The sequence below is a fragment of the Pomacea canaliculata genome, linkage group LG3, assembly GCF_003073045.1.
Source record: "Pomacea canaliculata isolate SZHN2017 linkage group LG3, ASM307304v1, whole genome shotgun sequence".
NCBI classification, from domain to species: domain Eukaryota; kingdom Metazoa; phylum Mollusca; class Gastropoda; order Architaenioglossa; family Ampullariidae; genus Pomacea; species Pomacea canaliculata.
In genome coordinates, this window is record NC_037592.1 from 27,328,889 (window position 1) to 27,353,374 (window position 24,486).

Sequence of the window (24,486 nt, forward strand, 5' to 3'; positions counted from 1 at the left end):
TGCTGATATAATTTTTATGTTTGTATTTTGTGTATGTGAGTGGGGTGCATTCTTATTGAACAACCACACTTGTTTGTATATGTGATGTCTGTGTGTGAGTGTGCATGTTGCATGTACTCCAAATCACATATGCATATACAAATATTAAGGATGTGGATAAGTGTTGTTTTGTTTTTTTTAAGAGAAAATGGTCATGGTGGTTTTATTTCTAAAGTCACGTAGATAACAACTTGTAGTAAGCTAATAGAATTTTGAGTCAAAGACACAAAGCAGGGAAATAAAATAGTAGTGCTAGACTCCCAAAGGTAAGATGCATACACATGGACATACAGGGAGTGAGCTGAGAAAGTCCTTAAAAGTGGGATCACAGGTAGGAAAATGTGATATAGATGTCATAAGCTGCCCTCAATTACTTTGCGTTCTGACATTATGCAGCATTTGAGCTGAAAACCATTATAGATCACTGGATTTTAAGATAATTGTATCGGTTTTATTGTACGTTAGTAAATTATTCAGTCACTCGTCCTTTTACTGGTACTGGTCGTTGAGGGGAGCACATGATAGACACGGCATGTGCCAAGACCTGGCACTTAGCCTCTCTTTGGCACAGTTCACTCAACGCTCATAATTTAAGCCAGTTAATTCTTCCTCTTGTCACCGTGGCGTCGACCATCCCCAAAGGCAGACCCAACGAGAGGGAGGAATGGCCCGGGCTACCTGAGCACGCGGCTGTGAAGAGGGCCCGCCCTTGTCGGGCAATTTATTTTATCTTTATTTTGAACACAAGTGAACAAGAAAAGGCATCACGAGGGAAAATAAGCTATACTTTAAAGCCCATGTATTAGGGTGAAGGATATAAACCTTGTGTTTTCTTTAACCTGTCGTTTTTCAAGTCCACCGCAGGTGACATTTTCCTATAGAAAGAGTGCAAATAGCCTGATATTTTCACATCATTTAGTGACCCTTCACGTGTACACGTACAGCTCTAATGTGAATTCATTTCATGCATTGTTTTAGATCCTATAGTTGTGTACACTTTTCCTAAAGTTTGCTGTCTATAATACTCTACTAAACGATACTGACAGTCCTGGGAAAATCCTAAATGGTAATAATGAAAGGGCCCGTTCTAGGTTTCGGGGGCCCCCTGCTCAAAGGCTCCGACCTTCACGGATCTGTAATGAAGGTATCTGTGCTCAAAGCTGCATGGTACCTTTGCCGCTTCACTGTTGCAAGTAGGGGTTCCTGGTGTCTTTATAGTGTGGCAACCGTGCATCACACACTCATTGCTTTTGTGTTCTTTGTAAGAGATGGTGAGCAGAAGCATTAGGCACTTTAATTTAAATGCCTGGATTTTCCTCGATCCCCATATGTCGACAGGATCCGGCAAGCAGGTGCCTTACATGTAAGATATTATTTGATGAAGCTTGAAAAATGTTGCTTTATTTTCTACCAGCAGATGATCTACAAGAAATAACTTTTACTACTTTTATAGTGTTTGTATTTTAAATTTTTTTTTGGAAAGAGAAACATATTGTGCCGTCAGAACTGTTGTTGACCTACAGGTAAGACCGATCGATCGATCAGTTTCTGTTAAGCATTGGAATCGCAATTATAGTGAGATCAAAGGAAATGTTTATATCAGAGAGGAAATAAATCTTACTTTTAAAATTTTAATTATATGTGCTGGCAAAAGTGTGTCGACAGAGACTCGATCTTGACTATGAAGTAAATACGAACTTGAAAAAGCAATTGAGACACAATTTTCCTAAATGCATGTTCCTTTTGGTAAAAGAACAACAAAACAATTTGACATATGTTGAACGATGCACGTACTGCTGTATTCTTGGTATACAGGTATACACTCTGTGGGTGCCGACTGTACAAATTAAGGGATCCACACAAACATCGAAATTCACTGCTAAACATGCAGCGATCGACGCAGCCAGACAGAAATATGAGGTTAGAAATAGCAGACGAAACGGAAAGCGAAAGAAATTGGCGCACGCGCTGAAGAAAGGGTCAACACGTATGTTGATGTGTTTATCAACATGGCCAGCCAGGGAGGCGGACAGACTGTAACGGATTCATCTTCCCGACCACAGGTAAGCGATAAATAAACAAAGTCTCTTTATGGGTGTTCGATACCATTTCGATCCTCTGATCAATTAATAATAATAACTGAATTTGTAGAGTGCATTTCTCCGTGTGTTGTGTGATAAAGACTAGAATTAAAGGAACCGATCGATATATATATAATCAACCTTACAAGGAAAACAACAACAGCAACAACAACAAAAAAGAATAGACACACAAGTAAACAGATGACACCGTGGCAAACAGGAACAAATGCATGGATGAAGAGGAAGATCGAACTGGGCTTATGGGATTAAATAAAAGTACATGCATATATCTATTTTTTCAGAGACTTAATTAAGGCCCTCCCTTCCAATTTACACATGCATTTATTATTTATTAATAAATTATTTTACATAAGTGGAAAAAAAAAATAAAACCAATTAATGCATTGTTGCAATTATAACAGACCATGTATTTTTATTCTGTTTTCAACTGGTACAAAATGTAATAACGAAAGAATGTAATTCCAGCCATGCCCTGCATGGCAATTTAAGTTCCAAACCGTCTACAGATGCCAACTCCAAAACAGACGTGTTTACAAAGCTTGATATCATTAAATTACCATTAATTACTTCTACTTCTGTAAGCGTTAATTGTTGTAACAGTTACTTTAATATATGTATTTTTATTAAGTTGTAGGCTTTACAGAAAACAACCTGTCATATCTTTTAATCAGCTATAAAGGGATTGTAATAATGACAGCAGGACTGTAGAAACATCACTGTATAGATTAGTGGAATCTGATATACTAAGCATAAAACTGTTACCGAAATGCGGGAGTTACAGAAAAATGCAAGTACTGTTGTTACAAATGTTTTATAATTTTATGAATTCTCTCAAACATTATTGAAGCTTATAACCATATTAACTTTTCTAAATCTTATGTTTATCACATTGGTCCAAACAGTTGCTTCCAAAATACTGCTTTTAAACCTAAAACTTCAATGAAGGAAAAAAAATGTCGATGAAAATAAATTTTAATTTTACACAGCCTTAGATGTGTATAAAATGAACAACCATTCTTTGTACTGTTATATTTAGCCTTATCTTCTATTTCATTGACACCACTGAGAAAATAGATTATACATTATTAATGTTTCATTTATAGAAGAGATTATAGAAGTCTGTGAACAGAACAGTTGTCAAGAGCACAAGGTGATACATGCTGATTAGGCAAAGCCTAGTTCTCCACATTGTAGTCCAGTGGATAAGCAGATGAAACATATAATATATATACAAGTTAATGTAGTTTAAATGGTAAATTATGAGTAAAAAAAACAGTGTCAATTTGCTTCCAACACAAAACTAACAAAAAAAATTTTTTTCATGTGTTACATAAAAGAAAATCCAAACATTACCTTTTAATGAATATGCAATTGGCAAATTTGACAGAGTAAAATTCTATAATAGCTCATTAGTTTGTGTACAGAAACATTTAATTTCATGTATGCACATATTCATATTATTTAAATCAAAACAGAAGGCAAAAATATGTTTTAAAAAACCACCAAAACAAATATTACTAATGAATAACTTACAAAACACTTGTGCATTGTGCATAATTTGGGGGTGTTACATTCTGTGTTAAAGTTATAAACAAAAAGTAATGATTCAAAATGTAAATATTTAATCTTTATCTTTAATATATTTATCACTGGAGAAAGATAAATGTCAGATTAAAATAAAAGTAAACACCTAGAGATCATCTTGGTCAGGGGAAAGTGAAAAGACAGAATATAGTTTTTAAAAAAAATCGGGAATCATTTATTAGCTTTAGTTATATAAGTCTCACCATCCTGAAAGTGATAATTTTACACCTGCATCTTGGGGAATGGGATGGAAGGTCCAACATTGATTCCGTGTCTGCATTATGCCAAGAACTGAGAAGATTTACATTACTCCCTAGTAAAGGAGTTCACCAGAACTCCTTCAGTACATAGGAGAAAACTGCTACTATTCTTCTGTAAATATTTCAACTGAAATACTAAATGTTGTACTAAATTATTACTAGATGTTTGTGGCTCTAAAGCTTAAACTGCAAAAATTATATTTGTAATGTTTAGGGTGTCTTAAAGTTATGGGGTTTTTATTGTAAGCTACTGTCTGCTTTGATGCTACTTTTACAATACTATACCAGTATTTCTATTCTGACAGTGCCGACATGATATGGCATATTGTTCACTCAGAGTAGAGCTGCAATGGATTATGCACCATGAGACTCCTGACATGCAAAATCTTGGGGAAAGGTTGGAGAGGCTGCCTTTTGGTGTGAATCATTTTTGCACCTTCTTTCCACTTACTCCAATGGAAGAAGCACTTATATTGGTAGGACTTTGTGTGAACTGATATTATTGAAAAGATCACATATGTGAATCAGTATCATAATTAGTATTTTGTGTCAATTATTTACATGAATCTCACTTTATCTTTAATAACCATCTTTCTAGGATGTGCTATAGCAGTATCACATTTTTTTGAAGGTAAGAAGAAGCAGATAACTAAGAATAGCAGTCCTCTGAAATCATAATATATAAAACTCTCGTAATGCTTCTATTAATCTCAGGCTGAGGTAGCACTGTGTGCAATCCCCACCAATGTGAACACATTAGGTTACATGCTGTCAAAGAATGTATATCTGCATTCATTTGTCTGCAGGGCAGGATAGACATAATTCGCATGTTTCTGCATCATGGTGCAGATATCCTTGGGAGACAGCGGTACACTGACTCACTGTCCTTGCAGCCCATACACTTAGCTTGTGGAGCTCTTGCAAGCAAAGTCAATCTGGAAGTTGTGCAGCTACTGGTGGAACATGGCGCTGATGTTAATGCATATGATACAGAAGGTCATCAACCTCTTCACCTGGCCTGCAAAAGCAATCACCTAAATGTTGTTCAGTTCTTGCTCAGTCTAGGTGTGGATGTGAATAGCCCTGGGCCCCAGGGAAAGACTGCACTCCAGGTCGCATGCTTTGATATAAATGACAGGATTAGTCCAAAAATTGTCCAGTTCTTACTAGAGCATGGAGCAGATGTGCATGCAAGTGTGGACAATGGGCTGGACTGCATGTCCAGTGCCTGTATTAAATTGAGTTTGGAAAAAGTTTTGATTTTACTTGCCTATGGTGCCAAGGTGAAAACTTTATCTCCAAGACTATTCTGTACAGTGTTTGAAAAGGTGCGCCCAGACATTGATCAGATCCCAGAATTATTTACTGTCTTAGAGCTGCTTCTAGCAGCTGGGGCAACACTTGACTGTGGCTTTGTGGCCTCCTCACTGGAGTTTGTGCTTCAAGCTAATTCAGCATTTTGTGTGTTAAAGGACAAAGTCTTAAATTTTCTTTGGCAGTACCTAGCAGAGCCTCCTCGCTTGAAGAACTTGTGCCGTGTTGTTGTCAGAGACAATCTACTACCAAACATTGACACAAACATAAAATACCTTGGACTGCCTGAAATCTTGCAAGACTATCTCAGATTTGAAAATATATTATACCTGGCAGACAGTTTTCTCAAATAACCTGAAAAAAAAAGAGTAAGAGAAGATATAGAACCAAAATGGGTAAAGAGAGATGAAAATAAATATTTTTTATGTTAAGACATGCAGTTGCTTTTTTAAAAATAGACAATGAAATGCAGAAGTAATATTTACTGATATGGAAGAAAACTGTGTTCAGAATGAAGGGTTATAAAAATGTGCCTTGGCTTGCAGTATCCACTCTGTATTTTTAGGATGGTTGCTTCTGCATGTTTATAGTGGAAAAGCTGTTGGATGATGAAAGGACATCAAGATGAAGTTTTTAGGATGGAAACCATGTTTCAGAAGTAGAAAGTAAAACCAGTGATTTAAGATGACTAGACATTGTAGATTGTGCCGTAAGTCAGTGCTATAGTGCATTGTGAGCTGAATCATTTTTTGAAGGCAGCGATCTTACTGCTGATCTTCTTGATTAATAAATGTTATTGTTGTCAATTTGGGATCTGATAACTTTTGAGCGCGTAGGTACTGAATTATTTATTGGGGCATGTTATTATCAAGATGTTTATGTAATTGATGTTAATGTTATATTACCTGTATAATCTGGACTGGCTTTTAGCTTGTGTATAGAGCTAGCAGTCATATATATCTTGCAAAAGTACTTTATTCTCTGCAATACTTGCATAGCAGAGGTGTCATACACAGAGACGTGAAGGCTAGCCATGTTTTGATATCAGCTAGTGGACAGGTGTGTCTAACTGGCCTCCACAACTCTCTCTCCACAATCGTAATGGGGCCAGCGCCTGCAAACAGTCTAGCTATGACTACCCCAGCATGCTATCGATTACCTCCAGTCGTTCAGTCTAGAAATTCTTGAACAGAATCTGGCTATTTCTCAGTGATCGTAAAACTTATCTGATGATCTTACTACAAGTATTCGGCTATTTATCAGTGATTCTGTAACTCTTTTGGAGACCAGCATGCATTATTGTTATTATGATTTGGGGATTTTCTTTTTAGAAAAGCACTATACAATTAACATATTATTATATCTAAATTTGTATAATCTAAAAAAAAGTTGTCTGTCTCATGTTAACAATAAATAAAAGAACGTTTGCGACTTCTGTTTATTATATCATTAAAAATACTTGTTAATAGAAAGTTCTGAATATATTATATAAAGCAGTTATTTATTATGCAATTGTGTCTTCACGATCTCTCTCACAATCTCCTTAGGGCATATATACTAAGCCATTATGCATAAAAACACACATATAAACATATGTATGCTCATACAAGTACACTACACTAATGCCTGTTGTAGCAACCAGTTTTTGTAAGGAATGTGCTGGACAGAAAAGATGGACTGCACACAATCACACAAATATAAATGAAAACACAAAAGAGTTATTTTGTAAACTTTATTTCCACAATATGCAGCCTGTACTGCGTTGATTCACAAGTAAAGACAAGGGAGAGACAGACTGTCTAGCCCTTAATAGCCGTAGCCGTAGCCATAGCCGGGAAAGCCAGCACCATATCCGTATCCCTGCACAATCCGGATAATTTGTTCTTAAAATGGAGATTGGATTCAAATGTAGACATCACAAAATAGAGTCTAGCACACAAATTAACAATCTGAACAATTCATAAAAAAAACTTTCTTATAAGAAAAAAGGAGGCCTAAACTAGTTCTGAAAAATGCATCGACAAATAACTGATATATCTAAAGCTACGTTTTCCTTAGTATTAGAGCTGCTTTCTGATTATTGTTAATCTTCTTTTGCAGAGTTGTAACACTTTTTTTTTCTTAGTTGAAGTACATCATGATATAGGATGGTATAGCCAGATCTGTTCTACCTGCATTGTTTTACAAAATAGTTCTCCACAACTCCTGTATATTTTGTTATTAAAAGCCAGTTATCTGAAGTAGGGGAAACATTTTCAATGAAAAGCTTACCTTGCCATAAACGCCGCCATAAGGATAGCCATAGCCTGCATAGGGGTAGGCACCATAGGCGCCAACCACACCCTTGCCTGCATAAGGGTATGCACCATAGGCTCCAACCACACCCTTGCCAGCATAGGGGTAGGCACCGAAGCCGCCATAAAGACCTTTGCCAAAAGCACCAACACCAAGGCCAACACCAACACCTCCGAATGGACCTGCCAGCAGATCTCCTGCCATGGCGCCAGCCACCAGGACGCAGACAAGAAGGGCGACGATAGATTTCTGTAAGAGAAGGAGAACATGAAGGTGGCTGTGTGGAGGAAAAGTGGGAGGAGAGAACACGGAAAATCGTTTGTGATAATGACCTTTTAACTGCTGAAATAGGCATAGGTACTCTAACGAGCACATAATACAACTGTTGGTTTTTTTTGGGATATTATTTTTTTGAACAAGCTAACCCAAAACTTCTGTTTCGTTTATTAAATATTTATGATATATAATATAACATACACTTAAAAAGTAACACGTTGCTGTTCAGTCTGTGACATAAAAGTGTTTGCGAAATGAAATTATTTATATTTATATATACACAAATATGCACCTAGGCAGCCACAACAAATCTATAGAGGGAAAGAAAAGAAAAAGACACCCGTGGACTTTAACAAGTACTCTAAAAAGTATCTATACTAGAACTCCAAGTATGATAACTCATGACTCAAGCTATCAGGACTCATCAATATTAAGCTAATGACTTTTAAGTGTACCAGTATATAGAAATACATGAGTGAAAAGAGATATTAGTATATGCAGCGGCAACTACTTTTTGCTTTTCAGGTACTTTCTGATCTGGAAGTAAGAAAATAAACATGCACACTGTAAGCGAACTTTCATGAAAGGAAGGCCAAAAGTGCTTACCATTTTGAAGGAGTTTGGTGCTCGAGGCAAGTGAACACTGAGCTATGTCAGGATGAAGTTGAAGGAAGCCTCGTTCCTTTATATAGGGACTGTGAGAGCTGTAACATTTTACTGTCATTGCGCTTTTTCTTTTCATTGGAGATTTTGTTTGCCCATAGAATTGATAATGAACCCTAAGAATAGGATGTAATTAGAGATATTATACGTTTTATGAAGCTGTCTGGTAGGTTAGTGGCGGGCAAATGTCACGGTTATTGAGTATTACGATGTGGCATTTGAGTTAGAAAAACCAGGCCATGCTTTTTTACTATTCTTCCTCTTTCACTCTCTCCACCAACACCCACTCTTCTCACCCCCTACTGTCACATCTTTACAAAATGTGAATAGCGCAGAATTGTTATTGGTTGATGTTTTGTGATAGCTGCAAACGTAAAGTATATTGCCCGCCTTCTAGGATGACCAAGAATCTAAAATCTATGAAGGAGTTTGGCTTTTGGAGTAAAAATAATACAATAGAATAAAGTACGAATTTTTTGTTACATACGAACAGTCTAATTAACTACTGGACAGACTAGTCAACTGTCAATTCAAATTTCTATTCTTTAATGCCTGATAGAAGTAACCGACTACATAGATAGATATCATATTATTAATATTAGCAGTAACTAAGAAAAGGAAAAACGAAATGGTGATGTATGTTGGACATTTTGTTTAGGAATACACACAACTCTCTCACACACACACACTTCTCTTTCCAAAAATCACTCTACCTTGGACAAAAAATATTGTTGAAGTTCTGCTTATGTATCTCTTCGACGAAAAGGGATGAAAGAGCTAAAATATTTTCCTTAGAGTCAATAACAAAACGCAAACAATTTGGCTTGTGACTTGACACGCCGTTTCATGTAACTGAAATAATGTTATTAGAGATATGTTACAGAAGAGTACTCTGCCCTCCCATATGATAAAAAAATTCTATAGAATATTCCCTTATTAGAATTCATTTAATTTGTGCACTTGTAACTCGAAGCATTACGACGCCTTGCCATTACACGGAATCTTCGATAAGTCAATAAAGTTCTGTATCCAAAAATATCTGAAATTTATTATGACATCTGTATGGAAGCTCAGTTTAGCAATTTTCGGTGCATTGTCTTAACTTTCGCAGACAGAAATATCGTTCCAACACAACTCTTGTAAGAGCAACACACTAATGGTCATTGTAAGCTGAGCTTCCCGGAGATACCTGATGTCAGTCATGTCAGACCTTGTATTGCACGAACAGCTTGTTGTGACAGCTCGACATCAAAACTGTGTGAAGCAGCTGTAGGGAGGTAATGAGAGTGTGAAGTCGACATTGCCGGTGTGTACATCTTAAATATAAGTAATGGCAAGATGGCACACATGTGACAGTAGAAATAAACTGGCACAGAAAAGACGAAAAGTGGTGCAGACACGGAAATCCACACAGAAACGTAGCAACTATCATAACAGATTCACTGACAAACATTAGACATAAAACTTCATGCAGATCAACGGGCGAAAATTAAAATAACGGAGAACAGTCACCCTCAAGCCCAGAGATGGGCAATTAATTTTCCCAAGGGGCCGCAGGAGAAATTGGGATGGTTTTAGAGGGCCGGAGTAATATAGTTAACTCAGTTTTACCCAATACTGTACATATAATAAATATACTGGCGGGCGGGCGGGCCGGATGCGGCCCGAGGGCCGCCTTTTGCCCAGGTCTGCTCAAGCCAGTTAGGTTAAGGGACATCAATCTCATTCAGTTCGTTGTATCAGATCACGAACTAATATACGTCCGTTATTGATCACTATGCTAATAAAATTAGAATAGAAAAAAAGTGATTTATTATAGCTAGAAAAACAAAAGCAATAAAGAGAAATGTTAGAAAAATAATTACACAAGAGTAAATATAGGTTGAAGAGAGGGGTGAATGGAACAAGAATAAATTAACCCATAAAGACAGTTAACTCCATTAGGAAGCGTTACTGCGTTGCAATACTCAAGTCACTCATTTTGTCAAAACTAATATACTACTTCGGCTATTACTACAAAACCCTGTAGACCAGGGATGCACAACCTACGGCCCGCGGGCCATATCCGGCCCGCGACGCGGTGCCATCCGGCCCGCGAAACTTCTGCCCACAGTGCAGGAAATCGGCATGTTAGTAATAAAAGAAGACTTTAAAGAAACGAAAAAAAAAAAAAGGAAGAAGTATTTATCCCCACATAGGGGCGTCTCTCAATCTTTTTTTCGATGGACGAACATTTCGATTCAGTGCTCCGACTTGGTGTCTCTACGATGAGGCCGGACATTCAGAAGTTGGTTTCGGGAAAACAACTTCAAATATCCCACTAATTAGTACATAATTAATGGTAAGTACAACTTTTTTCTAATAAAAAATGGTATCTGCTCTATTTTTTTTTCCTTTTTGTATTTTTGCGGTGAAGTGGCCCGCGGCACGGCTGTCCGAAATGGATATGGCCCGCAGGCCGAAAAAGGTTGGGCATCACTGCTGTAGACCATATGGCTAATGAGTAATGACATATCTAGAAATCTATCTTTTGGTTTGTTTGGTACAACAAAAAAAAAATTAAATTAATAGAAATGTATCCACCAAAAAAGTCAATAATGGGGGCATTAGTAAACCTGATCCTAAAATCTATATGAATGAACTGAAATCATATCAATGTGGTGTTAAAAATGGGGTGAAAGATTAAATAGAAATGTTGATAAGCAAATTATTTTCGATATTAAAGATATTACTTTGAAAGGGCTCCAAATCACAGTGTTGCATAGAATTTTGGGTACAAAAATAACTTTATTTAACATGGGAATTGAGAAAGATGATGTGTGACTTTTGTCAGTATGTAAAAGAAAACATTCAGCCTAAATTTTGGCAATGTATCTTTATTCAAGATATCTGGCATCACTGAAAAAAATGTATGTGAAATTACCTCAAGAATGTTTTTTGTGAAATTCTTGATTTATTTAGATTTGATAATAATTTCAAGATCGATGGTGTGTTTGATTTGATCTTATTAATTGCTAAATTATACATATATTCATGCAGATGTGAAAAAAATCCTTTATTAACAACTGTTTCTTCAAATCACGGACGTGTATAATAATTATGGTGGACTGCTGTCTGTTTGCCCAGACCAACGCTTTGTCTCTTGCAAAGGGTAACGGATGACGCGATTAATTGACGCAGGAGCTGGACATCGATGAAATTAAAATTCGTGTGAAATCAATACTGGACTAATTAGCTTCTCTAGCAATTTAAACATCACTTTGCTGACATATGATGACTGTCAGCCTAGGACCACCCGACGTATCGTGCGACCCACAAGTGGTCCGCGGCCAACACTTTTGAGAACCACTGCTATAAAGAATATCCAGTTGGATTTGAAGGGATTTTGCGGTAATTGAAGTTAATAGCGAGATGAAATTGCGTTCAATTATGTGAAGTACAATTAATAAAGTATCGGTGTAGGAAGGAGAGTTTGGGGTCTAGAATTATTGTCTTGTGTTATTTATCATCTGTAATCTTCTCTCCCTCCTCTTTCATTCCAAGACCTTTACCCTTATCTATTCGCTCTCTATCTTGTGTCACTAAGGCACGGGAAAGGGGCGGGTGCGATTGTTTATATCTGGTAACGAGGTGTCCAGCTACACTCTTTTCTTATTTTTTCAGTCTTCTTTTTCTTCTTCTACTGTAATAGAAGCGTGTCTTCCGCAGTCCCCAGGTATTTTGTGTCCCTAAGATATCCGCCACACAAGATATCTATGTATCGCTTGTGAGACGTGTCTCCATTACAGAATAAGAAGGAAAGAAAGAGAGAAAAACAGCGTACCTGGACACATCTCTACCATAATTCATCGTTTGCAAACTGTTCTTCCTAAATAATGCTTAATATTAATTCCACTACAAGCAATTCAACACAAACGTCCGCTCGCTTTGCTGTAGTTGTCAGTTTGCAATCTGATGATGATCTCTGTGCGCAGTGTCTAAGAGCTGATCATTTTGAAATATTTATTGAGACAGAAAAGATTATTGGAATGAATGTTTTAGGATGGAAACGCAGTTTCAATGGTAAAAAGTACAGAAACGCATTCAAGATAACTCGAAATATTCTGTAGATCATCCCGTAAGCCAATGTTGCAGTTCATTGTGAGTCAGATTTCAGAAGCACCTGATGATTATGTCATCATGATAGTGCTGATCTTCTTGATTGAAAAAATGCATTTTTGGTATCCCTTTGCAATCTGATAACTGTTAAGCACGGTTTGTAAGAGCTAGTTATTGTGACTTTGTGGAATTATTTATTAAAACATTTGATTAATAATGTAAGTTTGTGAAGGACAGTTGCTGGACAGAAAATATGGAATACAAGCAATCACACAAAGACAAAAAACAAAAGAATTATTTTGTAAACTTTATTTCCACCATATGCAGCCTGATACTGCGTTGATTCATTAAGTAAAATCAAGATCGGGGTGAGGAGAGACAGCCTGTCTAGCCCTTAATAGCCGTAGCCGTAGCCATAGCCGGGAAAGCCAGCACCGAATCCGTATCCCTGCACAATCCGAATAATTTGTTAATTTAATGTAGATATCACCAAACAGTCTAGCTCATAGATTATTAATCTGAACAATTCATAACAAAACTTTCATATAAGAAAAATATCAAAAAAGGAGGCTTAAACTAGTTCTGAAAAATGCGTCGACAAATAACTGATATATCTAAAGCTACGTTTTCCTTGGTATCAGGGCTGCTTTCTACTTCCTGTTATTCTTCTTTTGCAGAGTTGTAAGACTAGGAAATCTTAGTTGAAGTATGTCATGATATAGGATATGGTCTAGCCAGGTCGATTTTACTTGCGTTGTTTTACAAAACAGTTGTTCAAAACTTCTTCATATTCTGGTTTTCAAAACTAGTTATTTGAAGTGGGTGAAGTTTTTTCAGTAAAGAGCTTACCTTGCCATAAACGCCGCCATAAGGATAGCCATAGCCTGCATAGGGGTAGGCACCATAGGCGCCAACCACACCCTTGCCTGCATAGGGGTAGGCACCATAGGCTCCAACCACACCCTTGCCTGCATAGGGATAGGCACCGAAGCCGCCATAAAGACCTTTGCCAAAAGCACCAACACCAAGGCCAACGCCAACACCTCCGAATGGACCTGCCAGCAGATCTCCTGCCATGGCGCCAGCCACCAGGACGCAAACAAGAAGGGCGACGACAGATTTCTGTAAGAGAAGGAGAGCATGAAGAAGAGGGACCAAAACGTATGTCTTGTTTTTTCGATTAAATTTGTATGGCATAGTAATCTGACGCCTTAAACATGGACAATTATGACATCTGGACACGCAGAACTCATTATTATTATTGTTGTTGTTATTATTACATCTCTTGAAGCGAACCAGTATATAGAGCCCGACGCATGTTTGTCGAGTGAACTAAGATTTATCAAAAGTAGCGGTAGTAATGCAAAAACTTACTTTTCAATAAAAAATGTTTTGAGATCTAAAAGTAAGAAGTAGGAAAATAAGCATTCATCTTGTAAATAAACTGGTCTCATGAAAGGAAAGCCAAACATGCTTACCATTCTGAAGGAGTTTGGTGCTGGATCAACAGAGGTGCTCGAGGCAAGGGAACACTGAGCTATGTCAGGATGATGTCGAATGAAACCTTCGCGCCCTTATATAGGGGCTGTGAAAGCTGTAACATTTTACTGTCATTGCCCATGACCCCTTAAAATGATTGGGTGTGCTCATAGAATTGATAATGAAGTATAAGAATCGCATTTTGCGTTTTATGAACCTTTCTGGTAGGTTGGTGGCGGTCAAATGTAACGGTTATTATCATAATGCTGCCTTTGAGCTGAACAAAAAATTAACTTGGGCCTTCTTTTTGCTCGTTCAGAGAGAGAGAGAGAGTTCAGTTTTATATACGCGTATAAACCTAAAAGGAAAAGCGAAGATCCGTATGAGAAAAAATGTCGCTAGACTTGGGGGCTAAAGAACGCATTATATAAAAGTGCAGCGTCAATGTTCACCTTTGTTTTGTGATATGTGCAAATGGTGAGGTTAAACCAGACCTGGGCAAAGGGCGGCCCGCGGGCCGGATCCGGCCCGCCTCCTGTCTCTGACCGGCCCGCCCGCCAGTATATATACTATATATACAGTATTGGATCAAACTGAGTTAACTATAGTAGTCCGGCCCTCTAAAACCATCCCAATTTCTCATGCGGCCCCTTGGGAAAATTAATTGCCCACCCCTGGGTTAAACTATAGTACGTCTCATATGATGGATAGAGATGGGCAGCTAAGGCAGCCAGACTTGTAAACAGATGCCACTTGCAGACCAAAAAAAAAAACCAGTGTGCCGAGACGAGATCTGAACGAGGGCAGTCAATCTTCGCTGAATTGGTAGCAGGCACTAACATTGCGCCACCGAACGGGAGAGAAAACTGAAATCCTTTATCGACTACATCCCATTTCAATGTATAGCATACGAAAAATTGCCAAAAGTATGTACACACAAGTTGTACAGTGAGGAATTAAATTACTATTAACCGGAAAGGTATACACATTTTACAAAAACTATGCTGTTTTTCTGTAATTACAGAAAAAAAAGCCAGAAGAACCAAAAGAACACACACACTGCATTGGTAATACATTTACATTTACACACTATTTTAGGGACTTTTCTTTCTGGGCCAATGCTTTAAAGACAAATGTGGCTAGAACGTGAGAACTATTAATTCTAGTGTCTGACGGTATAAGTTGGAGTCTGAATAATTAATGTATCTTATAGTTTGCGGGGATGTAGCTTACTCGCTAGTCGGAACAAATCACAGACGATTAGAAAGTGTATTTCGGTTTCTTCATCTTGACATAAGGTACAATATTTATCTTATTTTGGGCATCAGAAGGATAAACTTATGACTGTATAAATTTGAAATAACTAATCTAAATCTTATCAAAGCATCTCTCAGACCAATCTGCTTGGTACCTGTAGGAACACTACTCTGTATAATAGTCTATCTATCTTCGTACATCAGGCTGAACATAAGGCCTCAACCAGAGTCCGCCACCGATGTCGATCAGCTGAAATCGCATGTCCAGCCCTTTCCTTTCATCTCCTTTTTCACTGTTCTTCTCCAAACTCTGTATAATAGTAGGTTTGTATAAATTTTTTTGTACAGTGTAGTGTGAGTAGCATTTCATACGCTGTTCATGAATTGATGTTCAAGGCGTAGTGTCCGCATTTACTTTAGACCAGTACTATAGGTTCTAATATATTAAAGATTTTTATCATAACAAGCAAATGGATGTTTTCGATAAAACTATTATCCACTCTCGGTTCCAAATTTTTTTTAGAGCCATAAAGTAAAATGGGTGTCACGTGCCAATAAAACATTGAAAAAGCCTACCTGTGATCACTAAGATTCTACAGTAAGGATATTGAATGTCATCCAGTCCTTCCCGTAGAATTTTCACTAATTAATTCATTTGCTAACAAGGAAATCACAATGGGGCTAAAACATTTTTCTGGATTAAGATAGCTCAACTGGCATGGGTTTGGTCTCAATCCTCGAAGTAACATTAAAAGCTTTGCATTTTTAAAACAACGATTTCGACATAAGAGCATAATCTATCCAGGTGCAACATGTGCTAGTTGCATACATAAAATCAGAGGAAACTTTCTACAGATGAGTCCATTAGCAATTAGAAGTTGAAATTCCAGTTAGACAGAATGAGTATTTTCCAAAGAGTTTATCAGCTGAGGTTCGATTATATAGACTGGTTGAATCGGTAATGCAATATTGCTTACTATGTTTTCAATCATCAAAGTGTGAAACATTGCACAAAGTGCAAAGCATGAAACTACTTATAATAAAAAAAAATTTCCCATGGATCTAATTATTTCTGGAGAGAGACAAAAAGAAATAGGGAAATGCTAGTGTGAGAGGGGTAATCTGTAAGAGGTAGCGTTGGTGGCTAACAGAATCAGAGGTGCTCCAGTACGGAGCTAAGCTACGGCGTACATAGTACATCACAAAGAAGCATGCACGCAGACGCACACGTGTGCGTGTGTACTATCTTCTAATACACCCAGCGTCTCCGGTTTGATTTCTACTGCGATTTTATTTTCAACTTTCCATCTACCACTTACAGCTTAAACAGGAAAATACTTGTGTTTTTGCTCCTACCGTACTTCCCTAACTTTCTGAAGTTCCTGGCTCATTTTCCGCAACAGGGGCACGACTTTTCGACCAGGGCGAACATACTGGGAGATATATCTGTGCTCTCGCAAACTGTCAGTAGTCAGTGCACACGCGAACCAGCAGGTCAAACCAAAGAGTATCCTCTTTGGTCAAACTGTTATGGGGCTAAACGCCGCTGACCGTTTTTAATTGAGTGTGTGGGTGGGGGAGATAAACACTCCGTTGTGTGGACCAAGCACCCTCCTCTCATAGTAGATCCTCTGACAACATGTCGATGTCAACATTGGCTCTGCGTGATAGAAAATAAAAAATGGACAGCCACAATGCGACTCTACTCGCATGCTGTCCTTCTCTCTGTCTTTAGATATCTCAAATTTGTCCTGTGGTAATTATGCTGCAATTGGCACGGATTTTGTTTCTTAAACAACCTTCCTGCCGGCAAAAGGAGTACTCCTGTAAAGTTTGGTCAGGATCAGAAAACCATTTTTTTGCACCTAAAATGCGTAATCAATAAAAGCAATTGTCTCCTTCGCCTAATTTGAATGCTACAGAACGACTCTACAGGTATCCATATGTGTTCAGTTCTAAAAGTACTATAGCTTTACCTTTGTACTGCATAAAGTAAATGTTTGGTTTTTATTTTGCATCTTGGGGTCCCTTGATTTAATTTTTCCGTTACTATATTTCACAAAGCTTCCACTTTGCTGGGTATAATAATAATAAGCGCAAAATTTATGTAGCCCGCTTATCTAAGGCCTGGAAATGGTATACTGCAGACTTGAAACTCAATGTCTGCTCGTGTAATGGTTGGGTGTTCTTTCATTAGAACTTTCTTTTAAAGGAAAATAAAAGGAAAAGAAGAAAGAAAAAACCCACTGATCAAAGCCTTCACAATCGCGGTCCCGGGTACAGCATCCGCCCTCTCTCGTCGGGCTTGGAGGAAGGGTGTGAAAAAGGACTAGCATTGTGGGAACTGGTGTTGGAAATGGAAGAGAAGTGTTTTCAGTGTAAATATAAAGGATTCAATAGTAGGTAGGTTGCGGATATGGAGAGGGAGAGAGTTCCATTGTTTCGCTACTCAGTAATTAAAAATCACGTGACCATATGTTCTGGTGACAAGAACAGTTACGAGACTGTTGTCAGACGAGGAGCGGAGTTGTCTAGCTGGGACGCCAGGGAAGAGCCGTTCAGAGAAATAGTCAGGGCAGGAGCCTACAAAAAAAAATTAAAAAACAGCACAAACAGTTTGTACTGAATGTGAGAACAGATGGGTAGCCAGGATGTGTGGCGAAATTCTGTGACGGATGGCGCTGATCTTACGGAGCTCATAATATTCAGACTGACAGACAGATGTAACTTTTTTAAAAATCAAGAGTCATGTCTATAGGACAATGAATCCCAGATTCCTGACGGACGACGCAAAGGTGATGATGGTTTCGCCCACCTTGATGTGATTTGGTGGACAAAAGAGTGGAGATTGATTTTTATTTCTTTTCGAGCATAGGAAAACTTCCTTTTAATCATCGTTCAGTTTAAGTTTGTTACCATCCAGTCCTTGGCGTTGCAAATAAAGGCTTCTATGGTGCAAGTAGCAGAGTAGTTTAATAACAATTTCAACTAACAGATTCATACAAGAAACAGAATCTTTCTTGTCAACGAGAGCTCTGACCCAAGATTTAACACAAAACATGTTACAGCTGAGAGCTTGCTTCTCTATTCCATGAAGGGCTCATAAATTCTTGAATAAATGGGCCCAGGACCTGTTTAGGTACATAAACATTTTTTAACACATTAATTCCAGCCCAGGAGATATTAACAAAAACACAAGAGTTTTAAAACACTGTTTATTACCTTATCTGGGTGAACAAGCATAATCTTATGTATAGCAGTAATCTATTCTTACAAAACTGCATACCCTGCAAATAATAAGACAGTCCCAAAAAGATGTTTCAGCTTATGCCAACAAGAACCATAGAAAAGCATGGACAGCTTTCTTAGGAAAAAAACCGAATCTGATGTCAATGACTGCTTTTTTTAGGCTTAGAAACAATGATATTGTGATTCCTACAATGCTATTTTCTTTTAACTGTAGACAGCAGATAACCTGGTATGTTGGTAAGAGAAACATGGTTTTCTAATCTTATCAAGTATTTTGAACTTGTTTTACTTTTTATGTATGCTTCTTTTCAACACTTATATGTGTATGATTCATTAATCTACCATTTTGCGCAGACTGTTTACATAGGTGTTCTGATAACATGATTAGAAGTGCATGTACAGACGATTTTCCCTATCAATAGTTCATCTGCATATGCTTCCTAACTAAAGATGGGATGGAAATTATCATCTAGCTTTGGGGATCTGAATGGGCAAAAATAACATGTGAAATAGACAGCAGAGATATAGAAGGACCAGACTATGTTAATGCAATGCCCATAAACAAAATGCACAATTTTTAGCACTTTGAAGTTACATTTACTGACTTTTAAGGGAGAAAAATTTATTAGGTAGATATGTCAAACGCATTGAACGCTTTCAAAAGACACTTAAATACAAAGTCCTCATCTGTTCTACTTTTCTGATTCACTATTGTTGACTAGTGACGAACAGACTAATGACTAAAATAGATGAAAATTTAGCATACCCATGCACTTCTTTCAGATAACTGTATTTGCAGAATGGACATCTGTGTTGGCCACTTATAACTAACAATAGGCTCAGCTTATAGAACACAAAGTATGTTAAGTGTATTTTAAAAAAAAACCGGGGTAAGACAAAATGCTCCAAAATTTTATGGTAGGAAATTATCTTTTTTGTTAAGGCTGCTCAACCTAAGAAATCGCCTAGCTTCTGCATGTACCAAGTTTATACTCTTTGAATACAAAATTATTAGTGAACTGAATTTCAAATATATTTCCTTGTTAAAATGTTTTTTGATCTATGGAAGCAAAATAAACCACATGTGAATTTTTTTAAATACTAGGCATGCTGGGAAGATTTTTAGTCAAGTAAGCTTGGAGGCCATCAACACACTTAACCCCAACTATGGGTGCAAATTAGCTGGCATTTAGATCATCAAACTGCAAAAAACCTATCAAAGACTTGGGAAGAGGAAGGTGCCGCACACTCTCATGTTTGTTTGGGGGCACTTTGGCGCGGATGTTGAGGCGACAGATCGATTGTAAGGAAAGTGGGGAAGTGGCATGGTCCATCAGCAGCCGGAACAAGCTGTCTTTATCCTGCTGTGAGCTTTGTAGGTAAATAATCAGTACTTTCAGTCGTTCCAAGGTGTCTGCCAGTATCCGAGCCCCAGAAGCAAGCAGCAACTTAACAAGGGTCAAGCATCGTGCGGTCTCTTCAGGCTGACATCTCGTTGTCAGCGTAGCTAAAAGGGGTGTAAGCTGGGTGCCATCTTGCATGTTCACATAGGTTCCGTAGTCTAAAAGCAGTTTAGCTTTATCTACTGCAAAAGACTAACATAAAGAATAGTAAAGTGTAAGTAAATGCTGATTAAATTACTGCAAACTGCAGCATAAGTTTAAAATGATTTTTATGAAAATGTGGATGTACACAAACTGCTACTGTATTGTGCAGTCTAGAGACTGTTTGGTATGACTAACCTTGCTTTTCTCCCACTATGTAAAGGAACCACAGAATCAATAACAGAAGTAGTCCACGGGACATAAAAGACAAAAATCTGGTGTAATTACAAAACTGTAAGAGGTATAACTAAAATTCTGCCACACACATAACAAAACTTAAAACACCTTACATATGCATGAGTTGTCAAACAAGTTTAACTGAAAAACAACGAAGAGTCAAAAGTGCATTTCTTGTAAATTTCTCTTAAAACTGATGATTTATTTTCATTTCTCACTCAAGCTTCTTCCTTTTATTCTTTTTTCCCCGCTTTGCATGATATCAGATTAAAAAAAATTTTTGCCTAGTTTTTAATCATGGTACTATTTTTTTTTAAGGTGGGACACCTACTCCAATAAATAAAATATTTGTTTTTGAATATATTTAAGTTTCTGCTAGTATTCTGTTGTTATTGAATGTGTAAACAGCACCAGATTTATGCAACCTGCCATTAAGGCTAAAACTTCTGCAACAGAATCTTTATCACGCTTAAGCTCCATATAATTTAAGTGAGTGACCCTAATGGAAATTTTGATTTTGAACTATCCCTTGATAGGACATGGAAAAACAATAGCATCTTACCTGACAGGCATAATGTAGGGCTGTGTCACCAGTTGCACTCACAAGTTGAACATCTGCACCCCACAGCAAAAGTAAACGAACAGCTTCTTCAGATGACTCGCGAGAGATGCAGGCATGATGCAGAGCTGTGAGACCCAGTGCTCCACGAAGGTTTACATCTACGCCATAGTTGTGGAGTACCTGCAAAACAGAGGACATCAGATATACAACATCTAGTCCACAGGGGGATTTTGAAAAAAAAGGAACATCAGGTACCTCCGACTTTAGGCCAATATCTAGTATAGTCCTGACATTGAAGATTAAGATAATAATGTCATTAAAAAATTGGACAAATTTACCTGTGAGTGCATAAGGACATGGACATGTACTCACAAAATATGTAACAATAGGGAAGCACACACAGGCATCTGCATGTGCAAGCATGCATTCACACTTAAAAACTTCATGATGGATCAAAATCTACATGACGCATCCTTTCTTAAAAGCTCCATGCAGACAGAAAACTAACCTTCATCATGTCCAGATAGTTGTGTTCACTGGCAAAACCCAGGTATGAATTACGTGTCACCTCAGCCCCTCCAGCGATAAGAAGCTTCAAGACTTCTAAAGATGGGGCTCTGACAGCAATCTCTAGCGGCAGGCCATGAGGATAATTAGCATCACTTTTAGCTTTGATGAGAATGTCCACAAGCTCCACACTTTTAGCATAACATGCCCGCACCAATGGAGTTTCATCATCCACATCTGCTGCCATGACATCTGCACCAGCCTCCAGCAAACACTGTACTACAACAACATTGGACTCCGTGCATGCTAGGTGCAATCCTGTATTGCCATCAGCATCACGAACATTAACCTGCATGTATCAAATAAATAAGAGATTAAGCTAATTTACTTTAGTTATAAAAGTCAGTCTGAGTACTTATGTTGAGAAGCTTAAAAAAACTTTTCATGATCTTCCTTGCTTGATGCAATTCTTCCATAAAATTTAGCCCCAATAAAATGTTAATGATTTGGGGGAATGCACATTTCATGAACATGACTCTAGACAATGATCATTTAGATACCTTAATTTCCCTATAAGACTATGTAAGTGTTACATACGTTTTCATACACTTTTGAAATAATAATCACCTCAGCTCCTTCTTTGAGCAAATATTTGACAAGCTCTAGGTTCCCATTGGAATGGTCACAAGCAAAATGGAGAGGATACTTTCCCAGGTAGTATGAAGCAAAGTTAGGGTCTGCTCCTTTTCTCAGTAGTAGTACAACAAGGTCATACCGGTTTAACTTGCATGCCAGGCAAAGAGGGCTGAAGCCATTGTAGCATTTATCCAGTAAACATGAAGCAAAACTGTCAATGAGCAGTTCCACATCCTGACAACTGGCATGGCCATGGAGGATACTGTTGCACAGTATTTCAACTTCTTTCATCGAGGCAGGCAGGACCCCAGATTGTCAAATGCCTTTTAGAATCTGCCATGCAAAGCAAAGCTAGTCTGATCATATTTTATGAATTGCTATTTTCATCAACACAACTGTTATAATCTTAATGTCTTCTTGCTCATCCACATATATCAGAGACTTTTAATGAAAACATAGCTGTTTGGCTCCCTGGAATCATGCAGTATTTTTCAGATCCTCAGGAGGAAGTCTGAGTGATTGAGGAAAAAAAATTACCTTTGCAAGTCTCCTCAGCCTGAGATGAAGGATGGTTGTTAATGCTTATCCTACCATTCCAGAACTGATTTCTGAACACAGCAATTTTTTTTTTTTTGGTAAAAAACTGCTAATTTTGCAGACATAGGAAAACACAAGACCTTGTTAGAAATGTCTATTCATACAAAAAGAATTATATCTGTATTTTTCATTTCTAATCTGGAACACACAAACTCAGTTCATGACATGCACTAGACTAATGAGTCAGAAAATGAAACAAGAGTAAATCGAATGATATGTCAAGAAACATAAAATAAGAACAACCTCTTTCTAGCTGTTAATATTATTTTACTATTAGGATGCCAGCAGTAGGAAGAACAGGTGAAGAAGTGATATAGCTTAGCTGCTAATTTTGAAAATTGGGTAACTATTTTGATCCTGACTACTGGCAATTTATGAAAAGTGTTAAAATTATGTGTCAATGCATAGATTTATTTATGAATTGGTTTTATTTTGATTGACAATTGGCCTTGCATATATTTTTAATGCCTCATATGTCTATTTGTCAAGTGCCTCGCTCCTCAACTGCTCTTTTTAAGATGCAGACAATCCACAGAAATAAAGTACACATAAGAAACATATACTATATTCTGAGAAAATCTGTTTCTATGCCAAATTGTCAGAATAAGTGTAAACAGTGTGGTACTGACTCCATCTTAGACCTTTCTGGTCTAGCTATAAATTCTCATGGGCATGTTATAAACTATCATCTGTACACACATCCACACCAACCCACCCATATGCATAATATATAAAACATTGAGACTAAGAAATAATCATAAAAACATTTCACCTGAATCTAAGGAATCGCAATACTTTTTAATTAACTATTTTGTAATAAATGCTGCATTTATTAATTAAAACTTATTATCCTTCATTTCTCGCCTTCAGTTGAGAAGGGGATGGAAAAGTAAATGCTTCATATAGGACAGGTTTGTTCCTCTCTGAACGAGTTTTCAACATATTATCAATAAATTAACGTGTTATGTTTTCTTCCAGCAGCAATATTAACTTGAATTTCAAGCAAAGCACAGCTACTAACGTACTATTGCATGTATTCAGACGTATGAAACTAAGAATGAACACCAAAGACAGTACTCAAAACAAATAAATATTTTAAAAAAACGATAAAAATGTTACAATATATACGCGATGAATATGTGATGATAGTTTTTCCTGTCAGATCAGTAACCTGGATGAAGTTTTTTTGTTCAACCGCCTCAACGACACGAGCAGAAGTACGCTAACATTAGTTTCCTAAACAATGTCGTAAGGGGAATGTACTGTAGCGATCTTCTCGGCGGAAACGGAAGTTATTGTTTCTGTACCACAACAATATGGCTACTGATTTTCACAAGCCCGCTCTTCTTCGAAAAAAGTAAGTTTACCCATGTATACTAACTTCATAGTTTTGTGTTATTTGTCCACGTCTTATCAGTTTCCAACTAGAGTTATTGTTAAAGTCAGTTGTATAATTTGGAAGACACAAAAGTCTGCATGCGTTACAAACATCCATATGCGTAACACTAACGTCGACTCGCGTTAAGACTTTAGAGACATGCGCGTACACTTTTTGAGGATATGACTCAAAGCAAATTTAATGCCACATTTAGCCAGAAACTAACTTTTCCTTCCCTATACCATCTTAGCAAAGTAAAATAGACGTAAGTAAATAAAATAATCTTAGTTTTCTTACTTTTACATGGTTTGTCTTTGTGATGTCTTGAATGGCCGTTTGTCCCCCAGCCATATGGATTGATCTTAGCCATGGCCAAATTATCACATGCAAGACCCAATCATCAGGTACAG

At 37.5% G+C, this 24,486-nt stretch overlaps 4 protein-coding genes across 8 annotated transcripts in view; 2 read left to right on the forward strand and 2 right to left on the reverse strand.

Annotated features, from left to right (window-relative positions):
* Nucleotides 1–61: 61 nt before the first annotated feature.
* On the forward strand, nucleotides 62–6,884 carry LOC112559960 (ankyrin repeat and SOCS box protein 8-like). Its single transcript, XM_025231478.1, has 4 exons — nucleotides 62–1,402; nucleotides 1,855–2,102; nucleotides 4,291–4,461; nucleotides 4,792–6,884. Exons 2-4 carry the CDS (start codon nucleotides 2,049–2,051, stop codon nucleotides 5,650–5,652), a joined length of 1,086 nt encoding a protein of 361 aa, XP_025087263.1. The 5' UTR covers nucleotides 62–1,402; nucleotides 1,855–2,048; the 3' UTR covers nucleotides 5,653–6,884.
* A 133-nt stretch (nucleotides 6,885–7,017) lies between these two features.
* LOC112559961 (keratin-associated protein 19-2-like) lies at nucleotides 7,018–14,235 on the reverse strand. 3 transcript variants are annotated; one of them, XM_025231481.1, is made up of 3 exons: nucleotides 14,110–14,235; nucleotides 7,571–7,843; nucleotides 7,018–7,159 (listed from the first exon to the last, which is right to left on the reverse strand). In XM_025231481.1, exons 1-3 carry the CDS (start codon nucleotides 14,110–14,112, stop codon nucleotides 7,106–7,108), a joined length of 330 nt encoding a protein of 109 aa, XP_025087266.1. In that variant the 5' UTR covers nucleotides 14,113–14,235; the 3' UTR covers nucleotides 7,018–7,105. The 3 variants fall into 3 exon arrangements, with proteins under 3 accessions (XP_025087266.1, XP_025087265.1, XP_025087264.1); XM_025231480.1 differs by lacking the exon at nucleotides 14,110–14,235 and adding an exon at nucleotides 8,477–8,589; XM_025231479.1 differs by lacking the exons at nucleotides 7,018–7,159; nucleotides 7,571–7,843 and adding exons at nucleotides 12,926–13,079; nucleotides 13,481–13,753 and having other exon boundaries at nucleotides 14,110–14,213.
* Nucleotides 14,236–18,567: 4,332 nt separating this feature from the next.
* On the reverse strand, nucleotides 18,568–23,956 carry LOC112559148 (putative ankyrin repeat protein RF_0381). 3 transcript variants are annotated; one of them, XM_025230142.1, is made up of 6 exons: nucleotides 23,870–23,956; nucleotides 22,639–22,709; nucleotides 22,093–22,434; nucleotides 21,467–21,814; nucleotides 20,959–21,138; nucleotides 18,568–20,210 (listed from the first exon to the last, which is right to left on the reverse strand). In XM_025230142.1, exons 3-6 carry the CDS (start codon nucleotides 22,390–22,392, stop codon nucleotides 19,794–19,796), a joined length of 1,245 nt encoding a protein of 414 aa, XP_025085927.1. In that variant the 5' UTR covers nucleotides 22,393–22,434; nucleotides 22,639–22,709; nucleotides 23,870–23,956; the 3' UTR covers nucleotides 18,568–19,793. The 3 variants fall into 3 exon arrangements, with proteins under 3 accessions (XP_025085927.1, XP_025085926.1, XP_025085928.1); XM_025230141.1 differs by having other exon boundaries at nucleotides 23,818–23,952; XM_025230143.1 differs by having other exon boundaries at nucleotides 23,825–23,892.
* Nucleotides 23,902–24,486, forward strand: part of LOC112559151 (zinc finger CCHC domain-containing protein 10-like) — a 34,820-nt gene continuing 34,235 nt past the window's right edge. The window contains exon 1 of the mRNA XM_025230146.1: nucleotides 23,902–24,055. Within this exon, the coding sequence (XP_025085931.1) occupies nucleotides 24,015–24,055 (41 nt within the window). The 5' untranslated portion in view covers nucleotides 23,902–24,014. The remainder of the gene's footprint in view (nucleotides 24,056–24,486) is intronic.

Coding starts and splice junctions, on each gene's coding strand:
- LOC112559148 (XM_025230142.1), bottom strand. CDS start 22,392: ATGAAAGAAGTTGAAATACTGTGCAACAGTATCCTCCATGGCCATGCC. Junction 21,815..22,092: donor TGCTCAAAGAAGGAGCTGAG/GTGATTATTATT, acceptor TGATACATGCAG/GTTAATGTTCGTGATGCTGA. Junction 20,211..20,958: donor CCCTACATTATGCCTGTCAG/GTAAGATGCTAT, acceptor TCTTTATGTTAG/TCTTTTGCAGTAGATAAAGC.
- LOC112559960 (XM_025231478.1), top strand. CDS start 2,049: ATGGCCAGCCAGGGAGGCGGACAGACTGTAACGGATTCATCTTCCCGA. Junction 2,103..4,290: donor ATTCATCTTCCCGACCACAG/GTAAGCGATAAA, acceptor CTATTCTGACAG/TGCCGACATGATATGGCATA. Junction 4,462..4,791: donor TGGAAGAAGCACTTATATTG/GTAGGACTTTGT, acceptor ATTTGTCTGCAG/GGCAGGATAGACATAATTCG.
- LOC112559961 (XM_025231481.1), bottom strand. Junction 7,160..7,570: donor ATGGCGGCGTTTATGGCAAG/GTAAGCTTTTCA, acceptor CGGATTGTGCAG/GGATACGGATATGGTGCTGG.